The sequence below is a fragment of the Zeus faber genome (genome assembly GCF_960531495.2).
Source record: "Zeus faber genome assembly, chromosome: 1".
In the NCBI taxonomy this organism is placed as follows: Eukaryota; Metazoa; Chordata; class Actinopteri; order Zeiformes; family Zeidae; genus Zeus; species Zeus faber.
The window spans coordinates 43,360,211-43,383,546 of NC_137193.1; the positions used below are offsets into that span (position 1 = coordinate 43,360,211).

General features: G+C 42.0%; 3 protein-coding genes across 4 annotated transcripts; 2 read left to right on the plus strand and 1 right to left on the minus strand.

Moving 5' to 3' along the window:
- Positions 1–87: 87 nt before the first annotated feature.
- On the plus strand, positions 88–4,029 carry LOC307232634 (ras-related protein Rab-11B). The gene is made up of 5 exons (XM_080003735.1): positions 88–217; positions 1,140–1,335; positions 1,791–1,984; positions 2,099–2,179; positions 2,286–4,029. Exons 1-5 carry the CDS (start codon positions 178–180, stop codon positions 2,423–2,425), a joined length of 651 nt encoding a protein of 216 aa, XP_079859861.1. The 5' UTR covers positions 88–177; the 3' UTR covers positions 2,426–4,029.
- Positions 4,030–4,454: 425 nt separating this feature from the next.
- Positions 4,455–11,038, plus strand: marchf2 (membrane-associated ring finger (C3HC4) 2). Of its 2 annotated transcripts, none has more exons than XM_080007754.1 (6): positions 4,455–4,592; positions 4,922–5,000; positions 6,010–6,293; positions 7,818–8,013; positions 8,213–8,422; positions 10,408–11,038. In XM_080007754.1, the coding sequence occupies exons 3-6, from the start codon at positions 6,112–6,114 to the stop codon at positions 10,564–10,566; spliced, it is 747 nt and encodes a 248-aa protein (XP_079863880.1). In that variant the 5' UTR covers positions 4,455–4,592; positions 4,922–5,000; positions 6,010–6,111; the 3' UTR covers positions 10,567–11,038. The 2 variants fall into 2 exon arrangements, with proteins under 2 accessions (XP_079863880.1, XP_079863881.1); XM_080007755.1 differs by having other exon boundaries at positions 6,076–6,293.
- A 189-nt stretch (positions 11,039–11,227) lies between these two features.
- Positions 11,228–21,241, minus strand: LOC307235629 (ras-related protein Rab-11B-like). Its single transcript, XM_080007774.1, has 5 exons — positions 21,094–21,241; positions 19,294–19,489; positions 17,201–17,394; positions 15,527–15,607; positions 11,228–15,006 (listed from the first exon to the last, which is right to left on the minus strand). The coding sequence occupies exons 1-5, from the start codon at positions 21,131–21,133 to the stop codon at positions 14,861–14,863; spliced, it is 657 nt and encodes a 218-aa protein (XP_079863900.1). The 5' UTR covers positions 21,134–21,241; the 3' UTR covers positions 11,228–14,860.
- Between the last annotated feature and the right edge of the window lie 2,095 nt (positions 21,242–23,336).

A 23,336-nucleotide genomic window follows, 5' to 3' on the forward strand; every position in this document is an offset into this window, starting at 1 on the left:
GTCAGTCAATGTGAAGTCGAGTTGTGATTGGTCGATATTAGCTGTCCCTCAGGATGCGTCAAGCTTCAGTTTCGTGCAGACTGCTGGCGAGCGGCGACCGGTGGGGACGGAAGATCTCCGGGGTCCGTGTGAAAGCGAATCGCTGAAAGAAGGGGAAAACAGGGTTCTTCCAACAAAATGGGAACCCGGGACGACGAATACGACTACCTGTTCAAAGGTGAGACGAGCGCTGAAGGCGGACGGAATATTCCTGGTTTGGGTGAAGTTGGGCGACAACCGTAGCCGGTCCTGTTTACCGCTGCCTGCTGGAGCTAGCTCTGCTGTTAGCTCCACTGGCCCCTCACGTCAACGCGATTAACTGTGTAAACAGAAACAACAAACCCACCCACTCGATGGTTTGATAATGTCTGACCTCAACGCAATTCAGCATCTCGTTGTTGTTCGCGGTGTAGAGGCGTTAACTAGCAATTACAGGAGGCTAAGTAATGCTAAGTTGACTATCCTAGCATGTAGCATCGCAGCCAGCCGAGTGATGGCATGTTAATAAGGGCTGATCAGGCTGCGAACACTACGCATTGTGGCCCCTTGGAGATGAGATCATCGAGTTAGTTAGCGTCGCACTAAGCCTGTCAACAATTACCCTGGCTTATATATATTGTATTCGAGGCCTAGGGGTTTAAATAAATATATATTGAATAGCTAGTTCGGAGGACAACATTAACTTCTTAACTACAACTTCTATTAAGGCGTTTTGTAGAGTTGGTGGCACAGATAGTCAGTCTTGAGCTCGACATCCAGTTATCGGTGTGTTCTTGACCTTGATGTGAATTGATCTGAATGTTCGACAGACAACATCGGATTGTGACTGCAGATGTAAACCACTTACTAAAAATGAACACACCATCAAAATCAGTAATCGCACTGTTAATTGTGACTAAAATTCACAACAAAAATCTCTATGGTGTTTTCAAAGAGACCATGAGGTGTTATGTTAAACAAATGTGTTATGCACATTATGGTTCTAGTTGTACTAATGGGAGACTCTTGAACTGTTATGTTATGATGTTGAGGGGGAAAAAAAAGCTATGGTCTGATTATTAACTCAAACTACTTCATCTCTTTGTGGTTGTGCTTGTTAGTTGTACTAATAGGGGACTCCGGCGTGGGGAAGAGCAACCTGCTGTCGCGTTTCACAAGAAATGAGTTCAACCTGGAGAGTAAGAGCACCATCGGCGTGGAGTTTGCGACGCGCAGCATCCAGGTGGATGGCAAGACGATAAAGGCCCAGATCTGGGACACGGCCGGACAGGAGCGCTACAGAGCCATTACTTCAGCGTTAGTTTCTGTTTTCTTTTTACATTTAAATTCCCCCAAGAGTTTGCAGCAATAAGATAAACTTCAAATATCTAAACCCATTATATTAATTTTAACATGAATAAATGTAATAAATTATTACAAGCCGTTTTTTCATTATTTTTCTCACCAGGCCAATGGGCTAATATTTGCATTTTTCTGTGAGTCACTGACAAAACATAAATTGAGCTTAATGTAGTGACATTTTATTGTCAATTTGTATACACAACGGTCCAATTACTTTTGTCATTTCTTTCACAATGTTTGTGAATATAATTTAGCAAGTCAGATTGAAACCTTTAGAAAAGCTGCCACAAAGCAAATGTATTAAGCAAAAAAATCCACATTTGTTTCCTGTTATGAACTGCTGGGGTTGTTTACATGACTATATATGCTCAAGGAAGTTACATTTTTGTCTATTTTCTCTGGTTTTCCAGGTATTACCGGGGGGCGGTGGGGGCTCTCCTGGTCTACGACATCGCCAAGCACCTGACGTACGAGAACGTGGAGCGGTGGCTGAAGGAGCTGAGGGACCACGCCGACAACAACATCGTCATCATGCTAGTGGGCAACAAGAGCGACCTGCGCCACCTCAGGGCCGTGCCCACTGACGAGGCCAGGGCCTTCGCAGGTAACACCACTGCCACTGGGACCATTTTTCACAGTCTAATGCAAGACGTGTGTTTTTAGGTCAACCATTTTTAGTATAAAATAGTAAAACGTGTTTTGTCTTCATCTGCCTCAGAAAAGAACACAATCTCATTTATTGAAACGTCAGCTTTGGACTCCACTAATGTAGAGGAGGCATTCAAGAGCATTTTATCAGGTGGGGAATACTAAGCTGCACAATCTACCATCAATCACTAGATTGTAAATATATGTAGATTCAATCTGAAATTACTAATAACCCTTTTTTTGTTTCCTCTTGACAGAGATCTACCGCATCGTGTCACAGAAGCAGATCGCCGACAGATCTGCACACGACGAGTCCCCGGGAAACAACGTCGTGGACATCAGCGTCCCGCCCACCACCGACGGGCAGAAGGGCAACAAGCTGCAGTGCTGCCAGTGACCCCTCTGCACCTCCACCCCCCAAAAAAACAACAAGCCTGTGACACTCCTCATTAACATTCGCTGTTTTTCTCTTCTGGATACTTTATTCTCATTATCTGCTTTGCTGCGTGTCGTGCTGCTGCTCGCTAAACCTCCACGTGTTCAGAAGACTCTTGGTTTACATTCCTTTTTAAAATTTTTGTATGTTCTCTGTTTTCCCCCCTTATGTCTTCTCAAATTAACTCATAGCAGCCTCATAATAGTCAGAGAGAGTCAGAGTCGCTATTTTGGGGCTGGTCGCTCGGTGAGCCTACCTCGTTTTGTTTTGTTTCGGCGAGACTCTGACCCTGATTGTGTGACCCGGTCCATTTTTGTTTCTTTCAGGATCGGTGAGAGATCATGAACGCTGTGTTATTTAGCCCTGTATAGATCCTGTTTTTCCTCCACTTGCAATGAACTGTATTGGTGAGATGAGCGGCCACAGTGAAACCTCGATTGGATTTGTTCATCTAACGCTGCGTCTCGTTTGCTGAGGCTGAAGGAGACGGGACTCTGAGCGTGGAACGGTGTGAAGCTTCGATGTGTTGCCTTGGTGTAGAGCTTTCATTTGCCTCGTTTTACTTGTTCTGTCTGAGCCATGTGTCCTGTTTGGCATAGAATGTGCCGGGAGCTGTAGTGAGCATTTACTTAGTGAGGAAAAACTTAAATTGACTTGATGGCTTTTTTTTTTTTTTTTCTTAATAAATGCATCGTTGACAGACTGAGTATGCAGAAATACCAAAGAAGTTAGGATGCAATCATAGTCGATCTGCAGGTGATGGCGCAGATGCCTGTCCTATGATATTTGCCAGATCTTGCAAAAGCATACATTTGGTTTGAAAAATTGTCACCTAGAAGTTTTGTTTTTGGTTTCTGAAAGGTTATGTTCTAGGTAGTCATTTTGAGACTGAAACAAACTGCTCAAGGCTTCCAGAAGCCTCCCCCAAAAAACGCAAACTCAATTTTGCTCATGTTTTCAGCGGGTTGTGTCCCCTGTACGTTACAGCATTAAGGAAAAACACATCAAGTTGGTTGCTGTAAAAAAAAAAATAATAGTAATAATAAAACACTGCTGTTTGCATTTCCAGAGTAGTTTCCTCTCAAACAAGGTCCTGGTTGTCACTTTTTAGATTACACCCCGCTGTTAATGTAATCCCATATCCGTGAAAGGGAATGGAAGAAAACATTTTACAATTTAAAACCGTTCCACTATAAAATATGCATTCCATGTGGGACTTGTTCACGTCCAGCTATTTAAACCTCTTAATTTAGGTTTTAGAATTTGGGAGCAGAATAACCAATTGAACATGGTTGGCTTGAATGCCTCCAACAGGTAGGACCTCCTTTATTTACCCCTTTTAAGGGATTGAAATGGCGTGTTTGAGAGGGAGCAGATTTGAAATTCCTTCTGAGCTAGTGTTATCAGAATCGTCTTGGGGCTCCTTGTATTCTAAGCACTTAAAAAGCAGAAGTGTGTGTGTGTGTGTGAGAGTGTGAGTGTGAGAGTCAGTCATACTGTACTGGTGCATGTGCACAATGTGGCAGTTGAATTAGATAAGAAACATGTTTTCTGCCTTCACATCAATAAACACTATTCACTTGACCATATTAACTATTTTTATGTTCCCTGCTTTACCAACACCCTACCGCTTGAAAATGTGTCTTTTTCCATTGTTTAAAATAAGTTTTGTCTTTCTGTTAAGTGTGTTATTTTCTAAATTCCATATCCATACGTGTTATTTAGTCAAAACGCCATAGATGAACAAAAAAAAAAGGTTATGGAAAATGTATCAAGACACTTGGCTGACAAATTGAACAAAAGAAAATACAAAAGAAGGTAAAGTGACGTGTTTTGTTTAATTTTCCTTTAAAAACAACACAGTAAAACCACAATTGCAGCGGGTGAACGTGTCCTTTGAGTGCTGTCTGGTGTTATGTCGGGTTTTGACCTCGGGGTGTTTTTAACCCCCACCGACGCGTCGCGGGGAAAGCGGAGCCTTCGCTGTTCTGATCAGCTGAGCGCCACAGCTAGCCGCCGATAGCATAGCTCAGCGAGGGCGTTAACAATATACCCTCAGCCGGTGATCAATTCATTTCGTTTTCGCTCGCGGACAATTTAAGACCATGACGACGAAGGAAAACACGAGGTGAGTGCCTCGTTTGTGGCGTTTCAGCTGCTCTGGTTGAAGAGCGTCCTGGGCTAGCGTTAGCTCCCTGGCTAGCTCATAGCACAGCTGTGGTGAACTGGCACGGATTAACCAGCTGCGTCTGTTTACTAAAATATATGGAATTATTGTGATTTACAATTATGGACTTTAACATTTTATATAGTCATACATAGTGCAATGACATGTATTTATTTAACTGCCTAACTATCTGAAATGGAATCGAAGTAGCTCTTCCAGTGTTTTGTGTAATATTGTTTCTCTCTCTCTCTCACACACACACACACACACACACACGTGTTTGTTTCCAGACATTAGTCTGATCCATATGTGGGTATGAAGTAGATGAAAGTGATCATGGCGTAGACCTGACCTCCACCCACTGTGCAGGTAAGTTCGTGGATCTCTTTGTAGCCATTTAATTATGCACCTACGACCCAAGATGTTATTTAAATATATGCCCGACGTAACTATGACGTTTCATATCTATTTTAGTGGGTTTGCGTCACATCGCACTTGCACACATGTAGAGGAACGTCACACTAGTTGACATCTGCTGCTCGTGTTCCGCGATAAAGGGTGTGAACACAGCTGTTTATCGCTCCGTCTCGCTCTGCTGCACTAAATATCTGACACGGGAAGAAGTTATCTGGAATATATCTATACAAAATATGAAGTTATCTGGAATATATCTATACAAAATATGTAATGCAAATGACCAAATACATGATGGGTCGATCTACAGTGAGTTGGCACCGCTGCTGTGAGAGTACATCTATTGAGGAATGAGAGAAGCGGACGACATTTAAATACATTTTGGATTGGATTGGAGATACTTTGTGTCGGTGGGTAATCAATCATAAAAAAAATAAAAATAAATAACGAATAGAAGAAATTTGGTAAAGTACGCAAGACCCATAAACATAAATAATGAACCTATAAATTGACTCAAAACTTGTAGGTTTAAATAAATAAATAAATAAACAGTTTAGGTGGGGGATGTATCAGTGAACAAGAAAAAAAAAATTGGCAATGTACAGTCAACTAGAAGGCTAGACGGTAGGGAAATTAACCAGGATTAATTGGTAGTTTTAAATAATAAAATAACAGATTTGTGGATAGGCCTTGTGGAGGCCTAGGTTTATTGTATAATCAAACATAGACAAGTGTCATTAAAAAAAAAAAAAAAGAAGAATCTTCAATCTAAAAACAACAAATCACTATACAAAATGTGATCTATACACAAGATAAATTAAAGGGCTATGACGGGACTAGCAACTGTGCTGCAACTTGGTCCCTGAGTGTAAGTCTAAATATAGTGGAGAATATACTGTACAGATGAATAAATATATACACATTCTGTTTCTAAATCCTCTGCCTCTCTTCTTCTTCTTGCCAGTCGGACCTTACCTGTGGGGGAACAGGGTTTGTACTCCCCTTAACCTCCCTCACCCCTATCCCACAGCACCCTGAACCACCCCGCTCCCTGCAAGGTGTAACTATGACGACGGGGGAATGTTGTCACCTGCCCGGCTCACTCTGTGACTGTGCTGGCAACACCGCCCTGTCAAAGAGCGTGGATGAGGCGGATGGCGATGGCTGCCAGGCGCAGTACGTCACCCAGGTCACGGCCAAAGATGGACGCCTGCTGTCCACGGTCCTGAAACCCCTTAGCACACAGAGGTATGCCTCAGAGTTTCCGTTATCCGTTAATTGCCGGTTTCTGACCGGGAAAATCTGTTGAAGTCTGACATTTAAATCTGTCGCTCATAATGTCCGGTGAAAATAATTCCCTCCAAGCACAAATTGAATTCGTGCTGGGTGGATCATTTCGATAAAAAAAAAAATGTCTGCAGATCTGCTTATTTCCATGCTCGGCAAGTTGCAACGGGAAGCCAATCAGTTTGGACGATGTTAAGCTGATCTGAACACTTTCCTCTGACCAATCATGTTTGTCGATATGGAACTTAGCCCCGACCCCTCCCTCGTGGACAGGTTGCGCTTGTAAGCACACACGGAGCATCTAGAATTGTGAGGAGAATCAAGAAAATGATGTATCGTTGGGACACAAACATCCATTTTTTGGAGTCTCTTAAGATATTTAAGTTTCGACCCAAAGCAGGCCATAAATATTCATTGTGTAAAATATGTCGACAGGACGTCCTGACGAAGATGGACAACACCACTAACTTTATTGTTTATTACCTTCTTGCCATATTTATTTTGTTTTTGATTTGATCAAAATGTTATTTTAGTGAAATGTTAAATAAAGCGGCTGCACTTGTAACTCATTGTTCACAAACTGAAATTATTTGATTTCAAGTAGTAATATTCATAATTTTGAATTATTTATTTTTAAAATGGCATCAACTGACGGGACTTATTTTATTTTTGATATACAATAAAAAATATTGTACATCTACATGCCTTGATGATGTCATTCTCTATATAACCTGACTATGAATTGTTTTTAAGCTGAATAAACACAGATAATATTTGACCAAAATGTCTCCCATTTGTCCGAGAAATTGAAATCTTCCAGGACACGTTGACCAGCACCAATTTTTTTCTAACAGAAACTCTGGTATGGCTACGCTGATATTGTCAGGCACAATGTCCAAATTCAGGAATTCATTGAAAGGTTCAAGGGAGCCCTGGAAATGTATAGCGGGAGAGATGGCACATTTTAGGTGTAGCCAGTTGAGGTAAATCAGGCTTTTATAACTGCAAAAGTCTGACTGATTTTCCCCCAGAGAATTTGTGTTAAGTATTTCCTGAAAAGATAGATCCCTGGCTTTGACACAGTGCTTTCTACCACATCTACATAATGAGAATATTATCAATTGGTGTATTTGATGTAATTATTTTTGTATGACATTGATTGACATCGACATTGATTGTCGATTGTGAGTCCAGGTTAGATATGAATATGTACAGAGTGCATATGGTGAATTTAAGCAACGTATATTAACACAAAGCCCCAATTGTCCGTTATGTGATTTTTCTCAAAGGATAAGTGGTAATATTGAATCAATAAGGGAAAATCATTAATTATTTCATTCATTGTGAATCGATGTGAGTGTAAAAATGTTTTTAAAAAAATACTGGTGTTGTCCTCTAAGTAGAAACTATTGTAACTATTTTTGCACCCAGACCTCATATTGTTGAAATGAACCTGAGCTACTTCTGGTTTTGCGTTTCTCTCAGTGACGGCCCTATTTGCCGGATCTGCCACGAAGGAGGGAACAGTGAGGGTCTCCTGTCGCCATGCGACTGCACGGGCACGCTGGGCACTGTGCACAAGAGCTGCCTGGAGAAATGGCTCTCTTCCTCCAACACCAGCTACTGCGAGCTCTGCCACACCGAGTTCACCATCGAGCGGCGGCCACGGCCCCTCACAGAGGTAACAGAGGTTCTAATTAACGCCTCCACCGTGATGGCCATTATCAATATTACCCATCTTGAAAAATATTAAGATTTGATTTTTGTCAATGTCACCGCCACCTCTTGACTGTCTCTATATTTACACCTGTCTTTCTTCTTTCCTTACTATCTCCTCTGTTGTTCCATCTCACCCCCCCCCCCCCCCCCCACCCCCACAGTGGCTGCGGGACCCCGGCCCTCGTAACGAGAAGAGGACGCTGTTCTGCGACATGGTGTGCTTCCTCTTCATCACGCCCCTCGCAGCCATCTCGGGCTGGCTGTGTCTGCGCGGCGCTCAGGACCACCTGCAGTTGAAGAGCCGCCTGGAGGCCGTGGGCCTCATCGCACTCACCATCGCCCTCTTCACCATCTATGTCCTGTGGACTCTGGTAAGAAGAAGAAATAAAACAATACGTGCACACAGATAATGGGAGACTGCTGCATTTAAATACTGGAAACAAAGTTTAATACATTTTTAACTGGTGAGTAGGCCTGCACTGTTCCTGGCTAAAATATAGTATTTGAATCGGAGAAGAGCCCAAATACGAAAAGCAACAAATACATCATACACAAGACACTACTACTACTACTACTACTACTACTACTACTACTACTACTACTACTACTACTACTACTAATAATAATAATAAATATAGCTACAGGCAGCAATACACAGGGTCCAGTTTAGTTGTGTTAGGTACGTATTACAGTTTTCTCGGTTTTGTGACACGCAGCACAAGTTGTGTGACTAACCTCTAAGGATGGATGTTCTGTCTCCTTTACCGACTGGTGATGCGACTTGGCCGGCCTGCACCGAGGAAAACCTGTTATGATAGAGGGTGGCTCTGAGTCTGCCTTGTCCACTAAGAGGTCAGGGTGGAGGGACCATAGGGATCATAGATTTTTTTTTTCAATGTAGATTTTATGTTTTTAAATAAATTGTGTATAAATAAGGACATGTTTACTTAAAATGATGTGATTTTTTTTCCTCGTGTGTTCTGTCCAATCACCCTGAACTTCAACCACCTTCATCCACCGTCACTGAATGTTCCTCTTGTGTCGTTTAGTTTAAATGTCCCTCAGGAACGTTTTTTTAACAATTACGATCGTTCCTGTATCATGCAGTGCGGACACAAAATAAAGGGACAGTTCCTCCAAAGGTTCTTAGAACTTCCTGCAGTGCGAAAAGGCCTTCTGTGACCGATTTAGTCTTCAGGGGTTTGTAAAATGCAGTAAGAGTTAGTTCTCTGAGTTTCTTTAAACGCAGCATACAGTAGCAAACGCTATGCAGTCGACAAGGCACAAGTGGCTGAATGTGAACTGAGAGACGAAATTTCGACTTTTATAACTTTGGATGATGATGTCACAAAGTGCCCTGCTCCTGAAACTAATCAAATTGCACCAAGTTCTTCTACTTCTGGTAAAATTACAAGCAAATCTACATCGACCTTGATCAAACTCCAATGACAAGACTTCTGAAACGTCCCGATTCTAACGAGACCTCAACCACCATGTCTGTATGTACTGTGGTTGTCATGTTCCAGATACTTTAAGCCAGAAAAATACAAGAAGATTAAAGTGTGTGTGTGTGTGTGTGTGTGTGTGTGTGTGTGTGTGTGTGTGTGTGTGTGTGTGTGTGTGTGTGTGTGTGTGTGTGTGTGTGTGTGTGTGTGTGTGTGTGTGTGTGATTTTTCTAATTATTACTACTACTAGGGGTCCAGGCAGCAATGCCCAGGGTCCAGGTTAGTTGTGTTAGTTCTTACCGACACCAATTACTAATTTCCGAGTTCTCATGGAACACAGCATCAGTTCGTGCTGTCGCTCATCTTTACCCAGTGCAGCTTGGAAGGACTAATATAAATTTATGTTACCACCTTCAGACTCAGGTGTGATTTTTCCATGTTATTCTCCTCCCTATTGCCATTCTTAAATGCCTCCTCCTCTTTCAAACAAACTCACTATGGTGCGTGTTCGAATAGAGCTGTACTCTCAGAGGCTGATGTATGATGTCTCACCATCATATATCAGTGTCACATTATTTATTTATTCATGTATGTTGCGACAGTGCTGTATAAATAGTAATGTAGTTCTTTATATTTACTATTCTGTTGTTTTCCTTTAATAAGATCTCCTGGTCAACTCACACTGCTACACACTATTGGACCATCGGTATATACAGACCCTTCATGCCCTGCTTTTAATTTGCATTTGTGGACTTGGTACTTGCCTGTTTGCAGTTAACCCGCTTAAAATGTCTTTGTGGGACTTTGTTCAAGACTTAACTCCTGAATACCCCCCCCCAGGGATGAATTAAGTCTTATCTTTTCCATTTCCTCATCCTAGTCCTAACCAAGATCCCCTCCCCCTCCCTCAGGTGTCTTTCCGCTACCACTGTCAGCTTTACTCCGAATGGAGACGAACGAACCAGAAGGTGCGGCTGCTCATTCCCGACACCAAGGGCTCCCACTCCACGCAGCATTCCTTGTTATCAACCAAACTGATGAAGAAGTCTGCGGATGAGAGCATAGTATGAGGTCACACCACGGAGAAAGCAGCTGGTATTATTAACCTCCAAGGCCTAATTTTTGACAAAACATGAATCCTTGATAGACTATAATGGATATACCGATTTTTATTCATCTCCCCAAGCTCCCATCTCCCATGAGCACTTATTTTTTTGACATGCGTCATTTCTTACCTATTGACAAACACCAGCTTGTCCAGGGACAACGCAGTGCGACTTCCTGGTGTATAACTGAGCTGTTTATTGAGCTGATGCAGGAATGCAAATTAATAGAATGGCACATGGTCGCCGTCCGCGGGCTCAATAAATAGGTCCACCAAACCCTTGAACAATTGGTGGAGTGTCAACTCCAATCATCATGATCCTCTTTCATTTCAATGTTCCCGAGAATCATCGCCGCATCAATTGTTTTGCGGCAATGCTCTAGTATATTTAAATTGCTTTGTGTTTTTTGCATATTCACCTGACCTTTCACTACAAATCGATGAAGGGGAAAAAAAACTAGACATTTAAAGCATTGATCTGTTTCTCCAGTCGCTTGCTAACATCCAATCTGAGGGCTAAAGACTTTCAAAATAATAACTTAACAGTTCTTGAGTTTCTTAAGCTAAAGCTACATTTACACACCACTTTGATGTGATGTAATTCTGATTCCCCCCCCCCCACACACACACACAATATGACAACATCATAGACATTGCCCGGTGAAACAAAAATATGTCTGTGCATCTTCTTCAGTATTTCTACCCACTGGATTCTGGTGAGTAAATACCAGAATCTGAAACCTGTTTTCTGCCTCTCCAGCCCTGCCTTTTGGAGCCTGCCTTTTTGATCAAAAGAAGCATTTTGAGTAAACTTGGCTCCACTTTTGACTTCTGTCCCCAGCTTTAGTGTCCAAGCCAACCTCATATACATGGTTTTAAGCAGACGTGTGTCATAAGCTGACTGAGTGTAACAAAGGACATAATGTCAATGTTATGCAGCCCAAAAGATTATTTTTTTTAATCAGACCTTGGGTGCAAGTGTAGCCTTAGAATCTATTCATTGATCCACTTTTTCTTTGTTTTAAAAACAAATTGGAACGAAACCCCCCTTAATCCAAGAAGAGACAATGTTGTGACATTTTATAAACCAGAGATTGTGCAATGAAACACTGTGGACGTCGTGGTCCCTAGTCTGTGAAGAGACTGCTCACAACAGGTTTTACAGTCATGTTCTCCAGACCTCCTTTATTTACCCTTTTTAAGGGATTGTAAGGGTGTGTTGGAGAGGGAGCAGATTTGAAATTCCCTCTGAACTGGTGTTATCAGAATCGTCTTGGAGCTCCTTGTATTCTAAGCACTTAAATAGCAGAACTGTGTAAGTATGTTGATAGAAACGTGTGTGTGTGTGTGTGTGTGTGTGTGTGTGTGTGTGTGTGTGTGTGTGTGTGTGTGTGTGTGTGTGTGTGTGTGTGTGTGTGTGTGTGTGTGTGTGTGTGTGTGTGTGTGTGTGTGTGGCGTCTCAGATCACATAAATATTTGAGGCAAATGAATTTATAAAAGTCTGTCAACTTCAATTTGAAGCAGGCATTGCCGATATATTTTCAATCTGGTTACTTGTAATGTCTGTGGTGATTAATCGAAGCCAGCTGTCTGATTCCATCTTACAGCTTTTATCAATCTAGTCTTTGTTGGAATATTATTTCTAAAAACTGAAGAGGGAAGTCACTGTGTAATTTGAGAAACAAGTTATCTATTGAAGCCTATAGAACGTAGAAGTGTGTATTTGGAGGCTTTAATAATTGTTTCTTATGTAAGGGTTTCCCTCTTCATTTTGATATTTTTGGGTGTTTCTTAAGGGCAAGTGGATTTTTGCTGCTTTTTGGTGCTATTTCCAATTTCTAATGAACTAATCCCCCATTGTGATGTAGGCGTTAGTTAGTTTTGTCTCCAGTGTTATGGAGGTCGCACTTCTATTTGTGACTGCCGTTGGGTTTTCACTTAATTTTAGTTCTTCCTTTTATGCTGTCCATTGTAGCTTCCCGCTTGATGTCATAACTAATGCATTGTTCCATTCGTATATGCATTGATCATTAACTCAATGTGAACTGGTGATTCCATGGGAACTCTCACCTGTGATGCAGAGAGGCCAAATTTATGCACACTCTCCTCAATGTGTTTTTTTTTTTGTTTTTTTTTGGATTTTGTCGTCTTATAGCAATCATGCTTGCTAAATTTTTTTGTTAATCATGCTTGATCTAATTTGTAGATAAGACTCCCATTTAAAAGGTAAATTCAATAGAAATGGGACCTTTTGTATTACTAGATATGCCAGCTGTTGGTAAACCGTGAACAGAGATGTATTTTCCCTTCTTGCTTATACATGTTGATTATTTCTCTGAAATCATCCCTTTTCATTATAGATTTGTCTTTTTTTACATTAGTCAGACGAAGATTTTGCAATAGTATCAATATCAATTTAACATTGGAAGTCAGTAATTATCTTCTGTGTAGAGACGGAGTGCATCACAAGTTGCTGCAAGAAATTAATGAAATCTTATCAACCAGTCCACACCCATTTAACAATTAGTGGCACTGGCGTATGCCCATCGGCTTGGGATTCATTTCGGCGTGCGCCCGGTTAAAGCTTAGCTCCATCGGCCACTGCGACTAGGGAAGCATTTGTTGTATCTGCTTCCATTCCTCTTCTGTTACTTGTCTACACACAACAGAAAACTAGTCTGGCTTTATTAGTTCCTATTGGTTTGTTTTTCCCGCTGTGTTGTCCTGAGATCAACTCAAAAGACAAGAATCTGCATTGTTCTAATCAATCTTTTGACTAGCTTTGTTTTTACCTTTATTTATAATTGGCTGGTGACAGAATACGACACTGCATTGTGACAATACAATATTAATGTGCTATTAGTTTGACCGAAAAAAAAAAAAAGCCATTGGATGGTAATGGACAGATTGTATAATACGGACCATGCAACAGATGCCACTCACACGGGTTGAGGTCTAGAGGAGCCATCTGCATAGATGTTTGTAAGTCGTTTAAAATATATGCAACGATGCACCAGACCTGCTTACTCTACAGTGTTAATACTGCAGGTCCTCTTCTCTCCAAAGAAGCATTAGTCATTGTTTTAAGCATCATGTGGCACTTTGACTGTATTGTAATAGAAATTGTTTATTAAACTTCCTTGTACTTTAAATCCAGAAAGTGATTTCAAACTGTTTTTTTCACACAGGTAATGGACACTTGGTATTTCTTTGTGTTTTACATGGGGTTTTTTTAGCTGAATATTGATGTGCATCATTTGTAATTTATGTTCGCAGTTCATTATTCACATTTGAGTACTGTTTATGATGTGCAGTGGAATTTAAAAAGGTGTCTTCACTAAGGCATTGGTAGTTGCAAATCAGCCAAGACAAGTTTGCACAGCAAATAAAAAAAATAAAAAAACAAGCTTAAGTATGGTCAACATTAAATGTGTCATTTGTTTTCTTGCGTAATGGCTCTAAGTTGAGAAGAACTCAACTTAGAGTCAACTTAGAGCTTAGAGCCAAATGTCTGATTATGAATACCATCTTATGGTATTTAAAATCAAATTCAGGAGTGACAATTGTCAGCATTGTACAGTAAATAACTGTCTCAAAAGGAAACTTTAAACTGCCCAGAAGGAGCCCTTGTTCAATGCTAAGCTGAAAAACATTTAATATTATCTTTAACTGTGAAACACAGCATCCTAGCTAATTTGCAGTATAACTACTTTTGTCTAGGAGTTTATTATAGTTATTCATGTGCTTATATTTAAATTGATACAATTTAAGCCAAATACATCTTAAACACAAATTTTGTATAACTTATTTGTTGCAGGAAGTAACAGTAGTACATAGTAATAATAAAGCTGCCACATCAGGTGGAGTGAATCTGCCAGTGTTTTATTTACACAGCACCAACTGGAGGTAACCAGTGAAATGCTCTAGTATCCCCAGTACAGGACCCCATTTCAAAGAGCACCTGACCCGTTCCTACATTGCAGGAGCTTTTCAGATCGACTCGATTAAATTACTTAACTTGGCCAACCGAATGAAATACAAAATTGGATCTTTTTTTTTCCCCTTCATGGCAAAACAGCAGTGAGTTCAAATGCAACAAAAAAGAAAAGTACTGTACAAGCAAGAAAAATAAAGTAGGGAGGAAATTGGCCATGAGCGGTGTGAGTGTAACAAATGTGGGTGATGAGATTTGAGTTCAGGGCAAGTGTTGTTGAGGAGGAGGAAGGAGAAGAGGGGATGGAAAAGGAGTGGGGGCACGGTCACAGGCTTTGGCAGCACTGCAGCTTGTTGCCCTTCTGTCCATCAGTAGTGGGTGGGACACAGATGTCCACAACGTTGTTTCCCGGAGACTCGTCGTGTGCAGATCTATCGGCGATCTGCTTCTGAGACACGATGCGGTAGATCTCTGGAAGAAAAGATTTATTTTTTACTATGTACACTGGGTTTTGATCAACTGGAAATAGACCTGGAACTTATAAGGACCAGGCTTTGAAATGTTCTCAAATGGTTGATCAGAAAACCTGTACTCCCAACTCTTTACTTTCTTCTCGTACTGTCCGCAAATGCAATTGTCAAATATAGTTTGTTTATAGCTACTCATAATTAGGACGTTAAACATTTAAAATGGTTGCCAACTGGCGTTCCAAGGCCCTCTGGCACAGGCGATGGCATTGAAAAGCACATTTTTATTGTAGGGTGGACAAGGTGGGGAAAACCCCAGAGCAGATGGAAAACATGTCATGACAAGGGTGTGGATGGGGGTTTACTTGTTGCTTGTTGAGGAAGGGCCAAATTACCTAGGCAGGTTCACACCTGTCTTGCCATGATAGAGATTGTGATTTGAAGAGTGTTTCATTTTTATTCATAATACAGGTAATACCTACAACTGTCTTGACATTTAAGCTTTGTTTTATCCCTTTTCCTACCTGTTAAAATATTCTTAAACGTTTCTTCTACATTTGTGGAATCCAGCGCCGACGTCTCAATGAATGAAAGAATGTTCTTCTCTGAAACAGACAAAGATACATGAATGAATAATGGTAGATTGACACAGATTCGTTTCTATGTTCCTGTAAGATAATAGTGTAGTACTTTGTCCCGAGGAGAGAATTCCTTTGTCACGACAGAAAAAAATACAAAATAAAAGGATAAAGTGCACACACACAATATATAAAATACACAGCATACTATGGATCGAAAACAACATTTTGCTAATGGCTATGTACTGCAGCTCGAGAGAGAGAGAGAGAGAGAGAGAGAGAGAGAGAGAGAGCACACAACATTAAAACCACCTGCCTAATATTGTGTAGGTCCTCCTCCCGCTGTCAAAACAGCTCTGACCCGTTGAGGCAGGGACTCCACAAGACCTCTGAAGGTGTCCTGTGGTGTCTGGCACCAAGACATTAGCAGCAGATCCTTTAAGTCCTGTAAGTTATGAGGTGGGGCCTCCATGGATCAGCCTTGTTGTTCCAGCACATCCCACAGATGCTCCATCGGATTGAGATCTGGGAATTTGGAGGCCAAGTCAACGCCTTGAACTCTTTGTCATGTTTCTCAAACCATTCCTGAACATATTTTGCAGTGTGGCAGGGTGCATTAACGCGGCACCACATACCCGGCCATCCACATGATGTAGAAGAAAACGTGATTCAGACCTGGCCACCATTGTTCCATGGTCAAGTTCAGATACTCATGTACCCACTGTAGGCGCTTTCTGTGGTGGACAGGGGTCAGCATGGGTACCCTGACCTGTCTGTGGCTAGGCAGCTCCATACACAGCAAGCTGCGATGAACTGGGTGTTGACACCTTTCAAATAAACCTCTTGAATCATAGCCAGCATTAACTTTTTCAGCAATTTGTGCAACAGTATCTCTTCTGTGGGATCAGACCAGATGGGCTGGACCTCGCATCAATGAGCATTGGCGTCCATGACCCTGTCACCGGTTCACCGATTGTCCTTCCTTGGACCGCTTTAGGTAGGTACTAACCACTGCATACCAGGAACACCGCACAAGGTCCGCCTTTTTGGAGATGTTCTGACCCAGTCGTATAGCCATCACAATTTGGCCCTTGTCAAAGTCGCTCAGATCCTTACGCTTTCTTGTATCTAACACATCAACTTCAAGAACTGACTGTTCACCTGCTGCCTAATATATCCCACCCCTTGACCAATGCCATTGGAATGAGCTGATCAATGTTATTCACTTCACCTGTCAAGTGGTTTTAATGTTGTGGCTGATCGGTGGATATACATTATGTATTGTGTGTTGTATTATAGTGTTATTAGAAATAAATACACTTGAGTTTTACATTTTACAAAAATGTTGAAGTCTGCCCATGTGCAATTTCAACATTCATTTTTACATTTCACTATAGTTATTTTTATTTCATTTTCTCATCCCTTTCTTGACTTGCATTGTTTTTTGCTGCTGTAACATCTGAATTTCCCGATGGGGACTTATCAAGTGTTATCTAATCGCAAACAAACTAATAGCCAAGGTTAGTTAAGACTTACGTTATACTGTACTAGATGTTTTATTTATTATATCGTATAACAGCGTAGTATATCACTGTCTAATGCAGCCACCAGTGGTGTTACCTGCGAAGGCCCTGGCCTCGTCAGTGGGCACGGCCCTGAGGTGGCGCAGGTCGCTCTTGTTGCCCACTAGCATGATGACGATGTTGTTGTCGGCGTGGTCCCTCAGCTCCTTCAGCCACCGCTCCACGTTCTCGTACGTCAGGTGCTTGGCGATGTCGTAGACCAGGAGAGCCCCCACCGCCCCCCGGTAATACCTGGGGAGAAAATGGACCAAAATGTAAATTCCTTAGCTTCCTTGAATATGTACACCGATCAGCCACAACATTAAAACCACCACAAATATTGTGTAGGTCCCCCTTGTGCCACCAAAACAGACCGGCGAGGAGCTGACAGCGTCACAGCAACAAAGAAAGTTGAGCAGGTTTCACAGTAAATTTTGAGCTGACACGCCCACAAACTCCAGGTGCACAGAAGCCCTCGCCTGCGGTGTGACCCTAACAGTAGTCCTGTAAGTTGCGAGGTAGGGCCTCCATGGATCGGGCTTGTTGTTCTAGCACATCGCACAGATGCTTGATCAGGTTACGATCTGGGGAATTTGGAGGCCAAGTCAACACCTTGAACTCTTTGTCACGTTCCTCAAACCATTCCTGAACAATTTTAGCAGTGTGGCAGGGCACATTATCCTGCTGAAAGAGGCCACTGCCATCAGGGAATACCGTTGCCATGAAGGGTTGTACTTGGTCTGCAACAATGTTTAGGTAGGTGGTACGTGTCAAAGTAAGATCCACATGAATGCCAGGACTCAAGGTTTCCCAGCAGAACATTACCCAGAGCATCAGACTGCTTCCACAGGCTTGCCTTCTTCTCATAGTGCATCCTGGTGCTATCTCTTCCTCAGGTAAACAATGCACACGCCCGGCCATCAACACGTGATTCATCAGACCAGGCTACCTTCTTCCATTGCTCCACAGTACAGTTCTGACGCTCACATGCTCACTGTAGGTGCTTTCGCTTTCTGGGAACACCCTATAAAACCTGCCATTTTGGAGATGTTCTGACCCAGACGTCTAACCATCATAATTTGGCCCTTGTGAAAGTCGCTCAGATTCATACGCTTGCCCATTTTTTGTGCTTCCAACACATCAACTTCCAGAACTGACTGTTCACTTTCTGCCTAATATATCCCACCCCTTGACAAGTATCATTGTAACGAGATGATCAACGTTATTCACTTCATCTGTCAGTGGTTTAAATGTTGTCGCTGATCGGTGTATAGCCGTGTAAACAACCCCAGCAGTTCATAACAGGAAACTGTTTTTTTGGGTTTAGACATTTGAAGAATAAGTATATCTTATTCAGAGTTTCCGTTAATTGCCGGTTTTTGACCGGGAAAATCTGTTGAAGCCCGACATATTTAAATCTCTCCAGTCATAATGTCTGGTGAAAATAATTCCCTCCAAGCACAATCTGAATTAGTACTGGGTTAGTGCAGTTATGTCCATTTCCGCGCTCGGCAAGTTGCAACGGGAAGCCAATCAGTTTGGACGATCTAAAGCTGATCTGAAAGCTTCACCTCTGACCAATCACGTTTGTTGATATAGAACTAAGCCACGCCCCCTCCCTCGTGGACAGGTTGCACGTGTAAACACAGTACACACGGAGCTGCAGCGTCCACAACTCTGAGGAGAAGCAGAAAGATGATGTATCGTTGGGACACGTACATCCATAGTTTGGCCTTTTTTTGTATATCAAAGTTTCGACCCAAAGCAGACGGTAAATATTCATTGTGTAAAATGTGTCGACGGGATGTCCCGACGAACATGGACACCACAAACTTAATTATTTATTTAGACCTACTTGCCATTTTTATTTTCTTTTTGATCAAAATGTTATTTTAGTGAAATGTTAAATAAAGCGGCTGCACTTGTTACTTATTGTTCACGAACGGAAATTATTTGATTTCAAGTAGTAATAGTCGTAATTTCTATTTAACATGTTAACTGACGGACTTTATTTATTTTTAATATTCAATAAAAAATATACAGCAACATGCCTTGATGATCTAACTCTATATAACCTGCCTATCAATTTTTTTTTCAACCTCAATAAAACTCTTGGGGGCATTTAAATGTAAAAAGAAAACAGAAACTAACGCTGAAGTAATGGCTCTGTAGCGCTCCTGTCCGGCCGTGTCCCAGATCTGTGCCTTTATCGTCTTGCCATCCACCTGGATGCTGCGCGTCGCAAACTCCACGCCGATGGTGCTCTTACTCTCCAGGTTGAACTCATTTCTTGTGAAACGCGACAGCAGGTTGCTCTTCCCCACGCCGGAGTCCCCTATTAGTACAACTAACAAGCACAACCACAAAGAGATGAAGTAGTTTGAGTTAATAATCAAACCATAGCTGTCTTGCTCAAGAATGAAAAAGTGAAAAGGTATTTGGGGAACCCGAGTAAACACAAAACACTTCTGAACTATTGTTTATTTTATTTAATGGAAAAATGGAAAAAAGGTATCAAACACCCATATCGACAATGTGAAAAAAGTAATTATCCCCTTAAACTGAATACCTGGCTACACCACCTTAAGCAGCAGTCAGTCTTTCATGTCGATGTGGAGCAATTTTAGCCGCACTCTTCTTTACCAGACTGCTTTCATTCAGACACATTGGTCGTGATTTTCCGGCACAAACTCCTCATTTATGTTTTGTGTTTACTATGGTTCCATCTAATTTGACATTTTGTCTGCAAAGATCTGAAACCATTAGATGTGACAAATATGCAATAATAAAAGGAGTCAGGAAGGGGGCAAATACCTTTTCACCGCACTATATAAGAAGTGATCATTTTTCAGTTAACTCTGTGCATTTACATTGACAATTAAGGGAAATCCGCAAGGTCACTCAGTTGGGTTGAAGATGTAGGAGCACACTTTAAGTATAACGTGTCATGGATCTGACCGGACCTGCCGCTTCGGGCCGGTTCAGAAAAACATGTAATTCAAGAGGGAGTCGTCCACTAGGAAGCTGCAACTACAACCTGCTGATTGGGAAATGTTACTCAACAGTTTCTCAAGGTCTGTCTTCCTATTGCTTACGACCGTCCCAGCAAGACATTCTGTGCCACCAATTGAATCACTACATAGTCTAAATACTTTATATCGTGTATTTCTTCATCAAATCTATGGCTGTCACGCTCATGGAATTTAAGTCGATGAGTATTGTCATATCAATATTTTGGACTAACAATTGAATTAAAAAAAAAAAAATTCCATGTTATGCCACTACAGTAGTGTAATAATACACATCGGCCATGGGAAGACAAAACAATGCTGGAAAATTACAAGTTGGGGACGAAAACGTTATATTTATTGTGACATTTGCTTAAAATCGGATAAAAATTCACCCATAATTGGATGTAAACATAGGTTTGGATAATTAACAAGTACGTAAAATGATCGGCAATTGCGATTTAAGTCGAATAATCGCGATTACCAGGCGATCGAGTAATAATCGTGACAGGTACTGGAATTATTCTCGACGTTTGTTAGATTGACATTAACATTGGAAGATGTTTATTATTATTTTGAAGTTGTGTCGTGGGATAACAGCTTCCGTAAAGGATTTTTAAATATGATCGTATTGATATAAAAGCTGCATTCTTATATTTCACCAGTTTAGTTCTAGTTGAGCTCGTCACGTCATATTCCTTGTGTTTTGAGGGGTTTAGCGAGCAAAAAAGCAATACAAAGGGAAATAATAACAGCACGTACTTAAGATGATACATGGGTATTAAAAGCAAGACTAAACTTGCTGTTGAAACAGTCGCTGAGCTGTTCAGAGTTTTACCCCCCTCAGCTGACAGTGGTGCGGGCTAACTGGGCTTGCAGGCTAAGCTAGCTCGTATCGCACGGGAATTGAAATTCAAAATAAATGTCTCGATCTTCCTCATACCTTTGAAAAGGAAATCATATTCGTCGTCTCTGTTTCCCATGGCTTGTCTTGGATCGAGCTGCTTCGTCCCGGGTTCCCCTTCACACAGTCCGCCGGGCCAGCAAACACAGCGCGCCGCTGAGAGTGGGACAGAGGGCAACCCCTTCAGTCACATCGAGCCCTGGAGGGGGGAGAGGTGGGGAGACCCCGTCTGGAGCTGGAACCTCATCAGTTAACACCACCAGTGCCGGTCTGGAGCTGGAACCTCATCAGTTAACACCACCAGTGCCGGTCTGGAGCTGGAACCTCATCAGTTAACACCACCAGTGCCGGTCTGGAGCTGGAACCTCATCAGTTAACACCACCAGTGCCGGTCTGGAGCTGGGGCCTCACAAGATTCAAGATGTTTATTTGTCACATACATATACATAATTTCATACATACACTTCTCACAAAAAGTTAGGGATATTCGGCTTTCGGGTGAAATTTCAGGATGAACCTAAAATGCACTATAACCTTTACAGGTGAACTTAATTTGACCTTCTCTAAACTTTTGAATGCACATGTCCAACTGTTCAATGTTTCAGTACTTTTTGCACAACTTGCTGTTCTCTAACAAGGAGCTGAACGGCAACATTCACAACAGGTGTTTGATCCATGAATCCACCAAAAAATTTCCTGGTTCATTTAGAATTGAAATTTAAACAGTCCTCTTCATCATGCTGTTCACATTTTGACATCATGAGACCAAGACGACACCTAACAACTGATCAACAGTACCTCGCCATTGTGAGGCTTCAAACAGGATGTTCTCAGAGGGAAGTGGCCACTGAGCTTAGAGTGTCACAGAGTGTCATCAGCAGGTTGCAACAGAGATACAGAGACTGGAAGAGTCACAGAAACACACTCCCACACTGATGAGCGCTTCATTGTGACAGTGCCCTGTGGAACCGAATGATGATGCCACTCAACTCCAGGCACATTTAAGGGAGGTGAGAGGCACCCAAGTGTCACGTCAGACCATTCGAAACCGTTGACATCAGCGTGGTCTGCGTGCTAGACGACCTGCAAGGGTACCTGACCACATCACCAGGCACTGGCATTGTCTTGCACGGGCCAGGGAGCATTTACGCTGGACGAGGGACCAGTGGCCTCAGTGCTGTTCTCTGATAAAAGTCGATTCAAGTTGAGCAGAAATGATGGCCGCCAACGATGTTGGAGACGTCAAGGAGAGCGCTATGCATCAGCCACTGTCACCAGACAAGCCTTTGGTGGTGGTGGTGTTACAGTGTGGGCAGGTGTGTCTAGTCAATACAGAACTGCCCTACACTCTGTGAATGGTACAGTGACAAGCCCAAACTACCTGAATAACATCATTAATCCAGTCATTGTGCCCCTGCATGAACAACACAGGCCTCATTTCATCTTCATGGATGACAATTCTCCAGCTCATCGAGGTCCCATCATTAGGGAACGGCTGCTGGAGACTGGGGTACCTCAAATGGAGTGGCCTGCACTTTCTCCAGACCTGAATCCCATAGAAAACCTATGGGATCAGCTGAGTGGCCGTGTAGAGGCTCTTAACTCTGTACCCTGGAACCCAATGACCTGAGGGCCGCCCTTCAAGAAGAGTGGGGTGCCAGGCCTCAGCAGACAATAAGTCGACTTGTGAACAGCATGAGACGTCGTTGTCAAGCTGTAATTGATGCTCAAGGCCACATGACAAGTTATTGAGACATTGACATTTTTTGTTGTGGTAAACCCACCACTGTTGTTGGCTTTTGTTTCAATAAATTGTTTGAGATGAGGAAATCACCATTGCATGCTTCTACTTAAATGCCCTACTTTCATGATATATCACTGTAGCGTGAACTTTTTACATTTTCCATAAATGTCACCCGAAAGCCAAATATCCCTAACTTTTTGCGTGTAGTTTATATGCAGTGAAATGTCAATGCAACACACCCGGTGATTACGCACAATATGGTCTAGACTAAAAACAATAGCTACCTTAAAAATCATGTTGTTTACGCCAAATTCTGACCCTACCATCTGAATGTCGCAGCTGAAATCGAGACTCATCAGACCAGGCAACGTTTTTCCAATCTTCTATTGTCCATTTTTGGTGAGCCTGTACAAATTGTAGCCTCAGTTTCCTGTTCTTAGCTGACAGGAGTGGCATCCGGTGTGGTGTGTGCTATAGCACATCTGCTTCAAGGTTCGACGTGTTGTGCGTTCAGAGATGGTATTCTGCATACCTTGGT

Coding starts and splice junctions, on each gene's coding strand:
- LOC307232634 (XM_080003735.1), top strand. CDS start 178: ATGGGAACCCGGGACGACGAATACGACTACCTGTTCAAAG. Junction 218..1,139: donor ATACGACTACCTGTTCAAAG/GTGAGACGAGCG, acceptor TGTGCTTGTTAG/TTGTACTAATAGGGGACTCC. Junction 1,336..1,790: donor TACAGAGCCATTACTTCAGC/GTTAGTTTCTGT, acceptor CTGGTTTTCCAG/GTATTACCGGGGGGCGGTGG.
- LOC307235629 (XM_080007774.1), bottom strand. CDS start 21,133: ATGGGAAACAGAGACGACGAATATGATTTCCTTTTCAAAG. Junction 15,608..17,200: donor CGAGGCCAGGGCCTTCGCAG/GTAACACCACTG, acceptor TGTCTGTTTCAG/AGAAGAACATTCTTTCATTC. Junction 15,007..15,526: donor GTTTAAGAATATTTTAACAG/GTAGGAAAAGGG, acceptor CTTTTCTTCCAG/AGATCTACCGCATCGTGTCT.
- marchf2 (XM_080007754.1), top strand. CDS start 6,112: ATGACGACGGGGGAATGTTGTCACCTGCCCGGCTCACTCTGTGACTGT. Junction 8,014..8,212: donor GGCCACGGCCCCTCACAGAG/GTAACAGAGGTT, acceptor CCACCCCCACAG/TGGCTGCGGGACCCCGGCCC. Junction 8,423..10,407: donor TCTATGTCCTGTGGACTCTG/GTAAGAAGAAGA, acceptor CCCCTCCCTCAG/GTGTCTTTCCGCTACCACTG.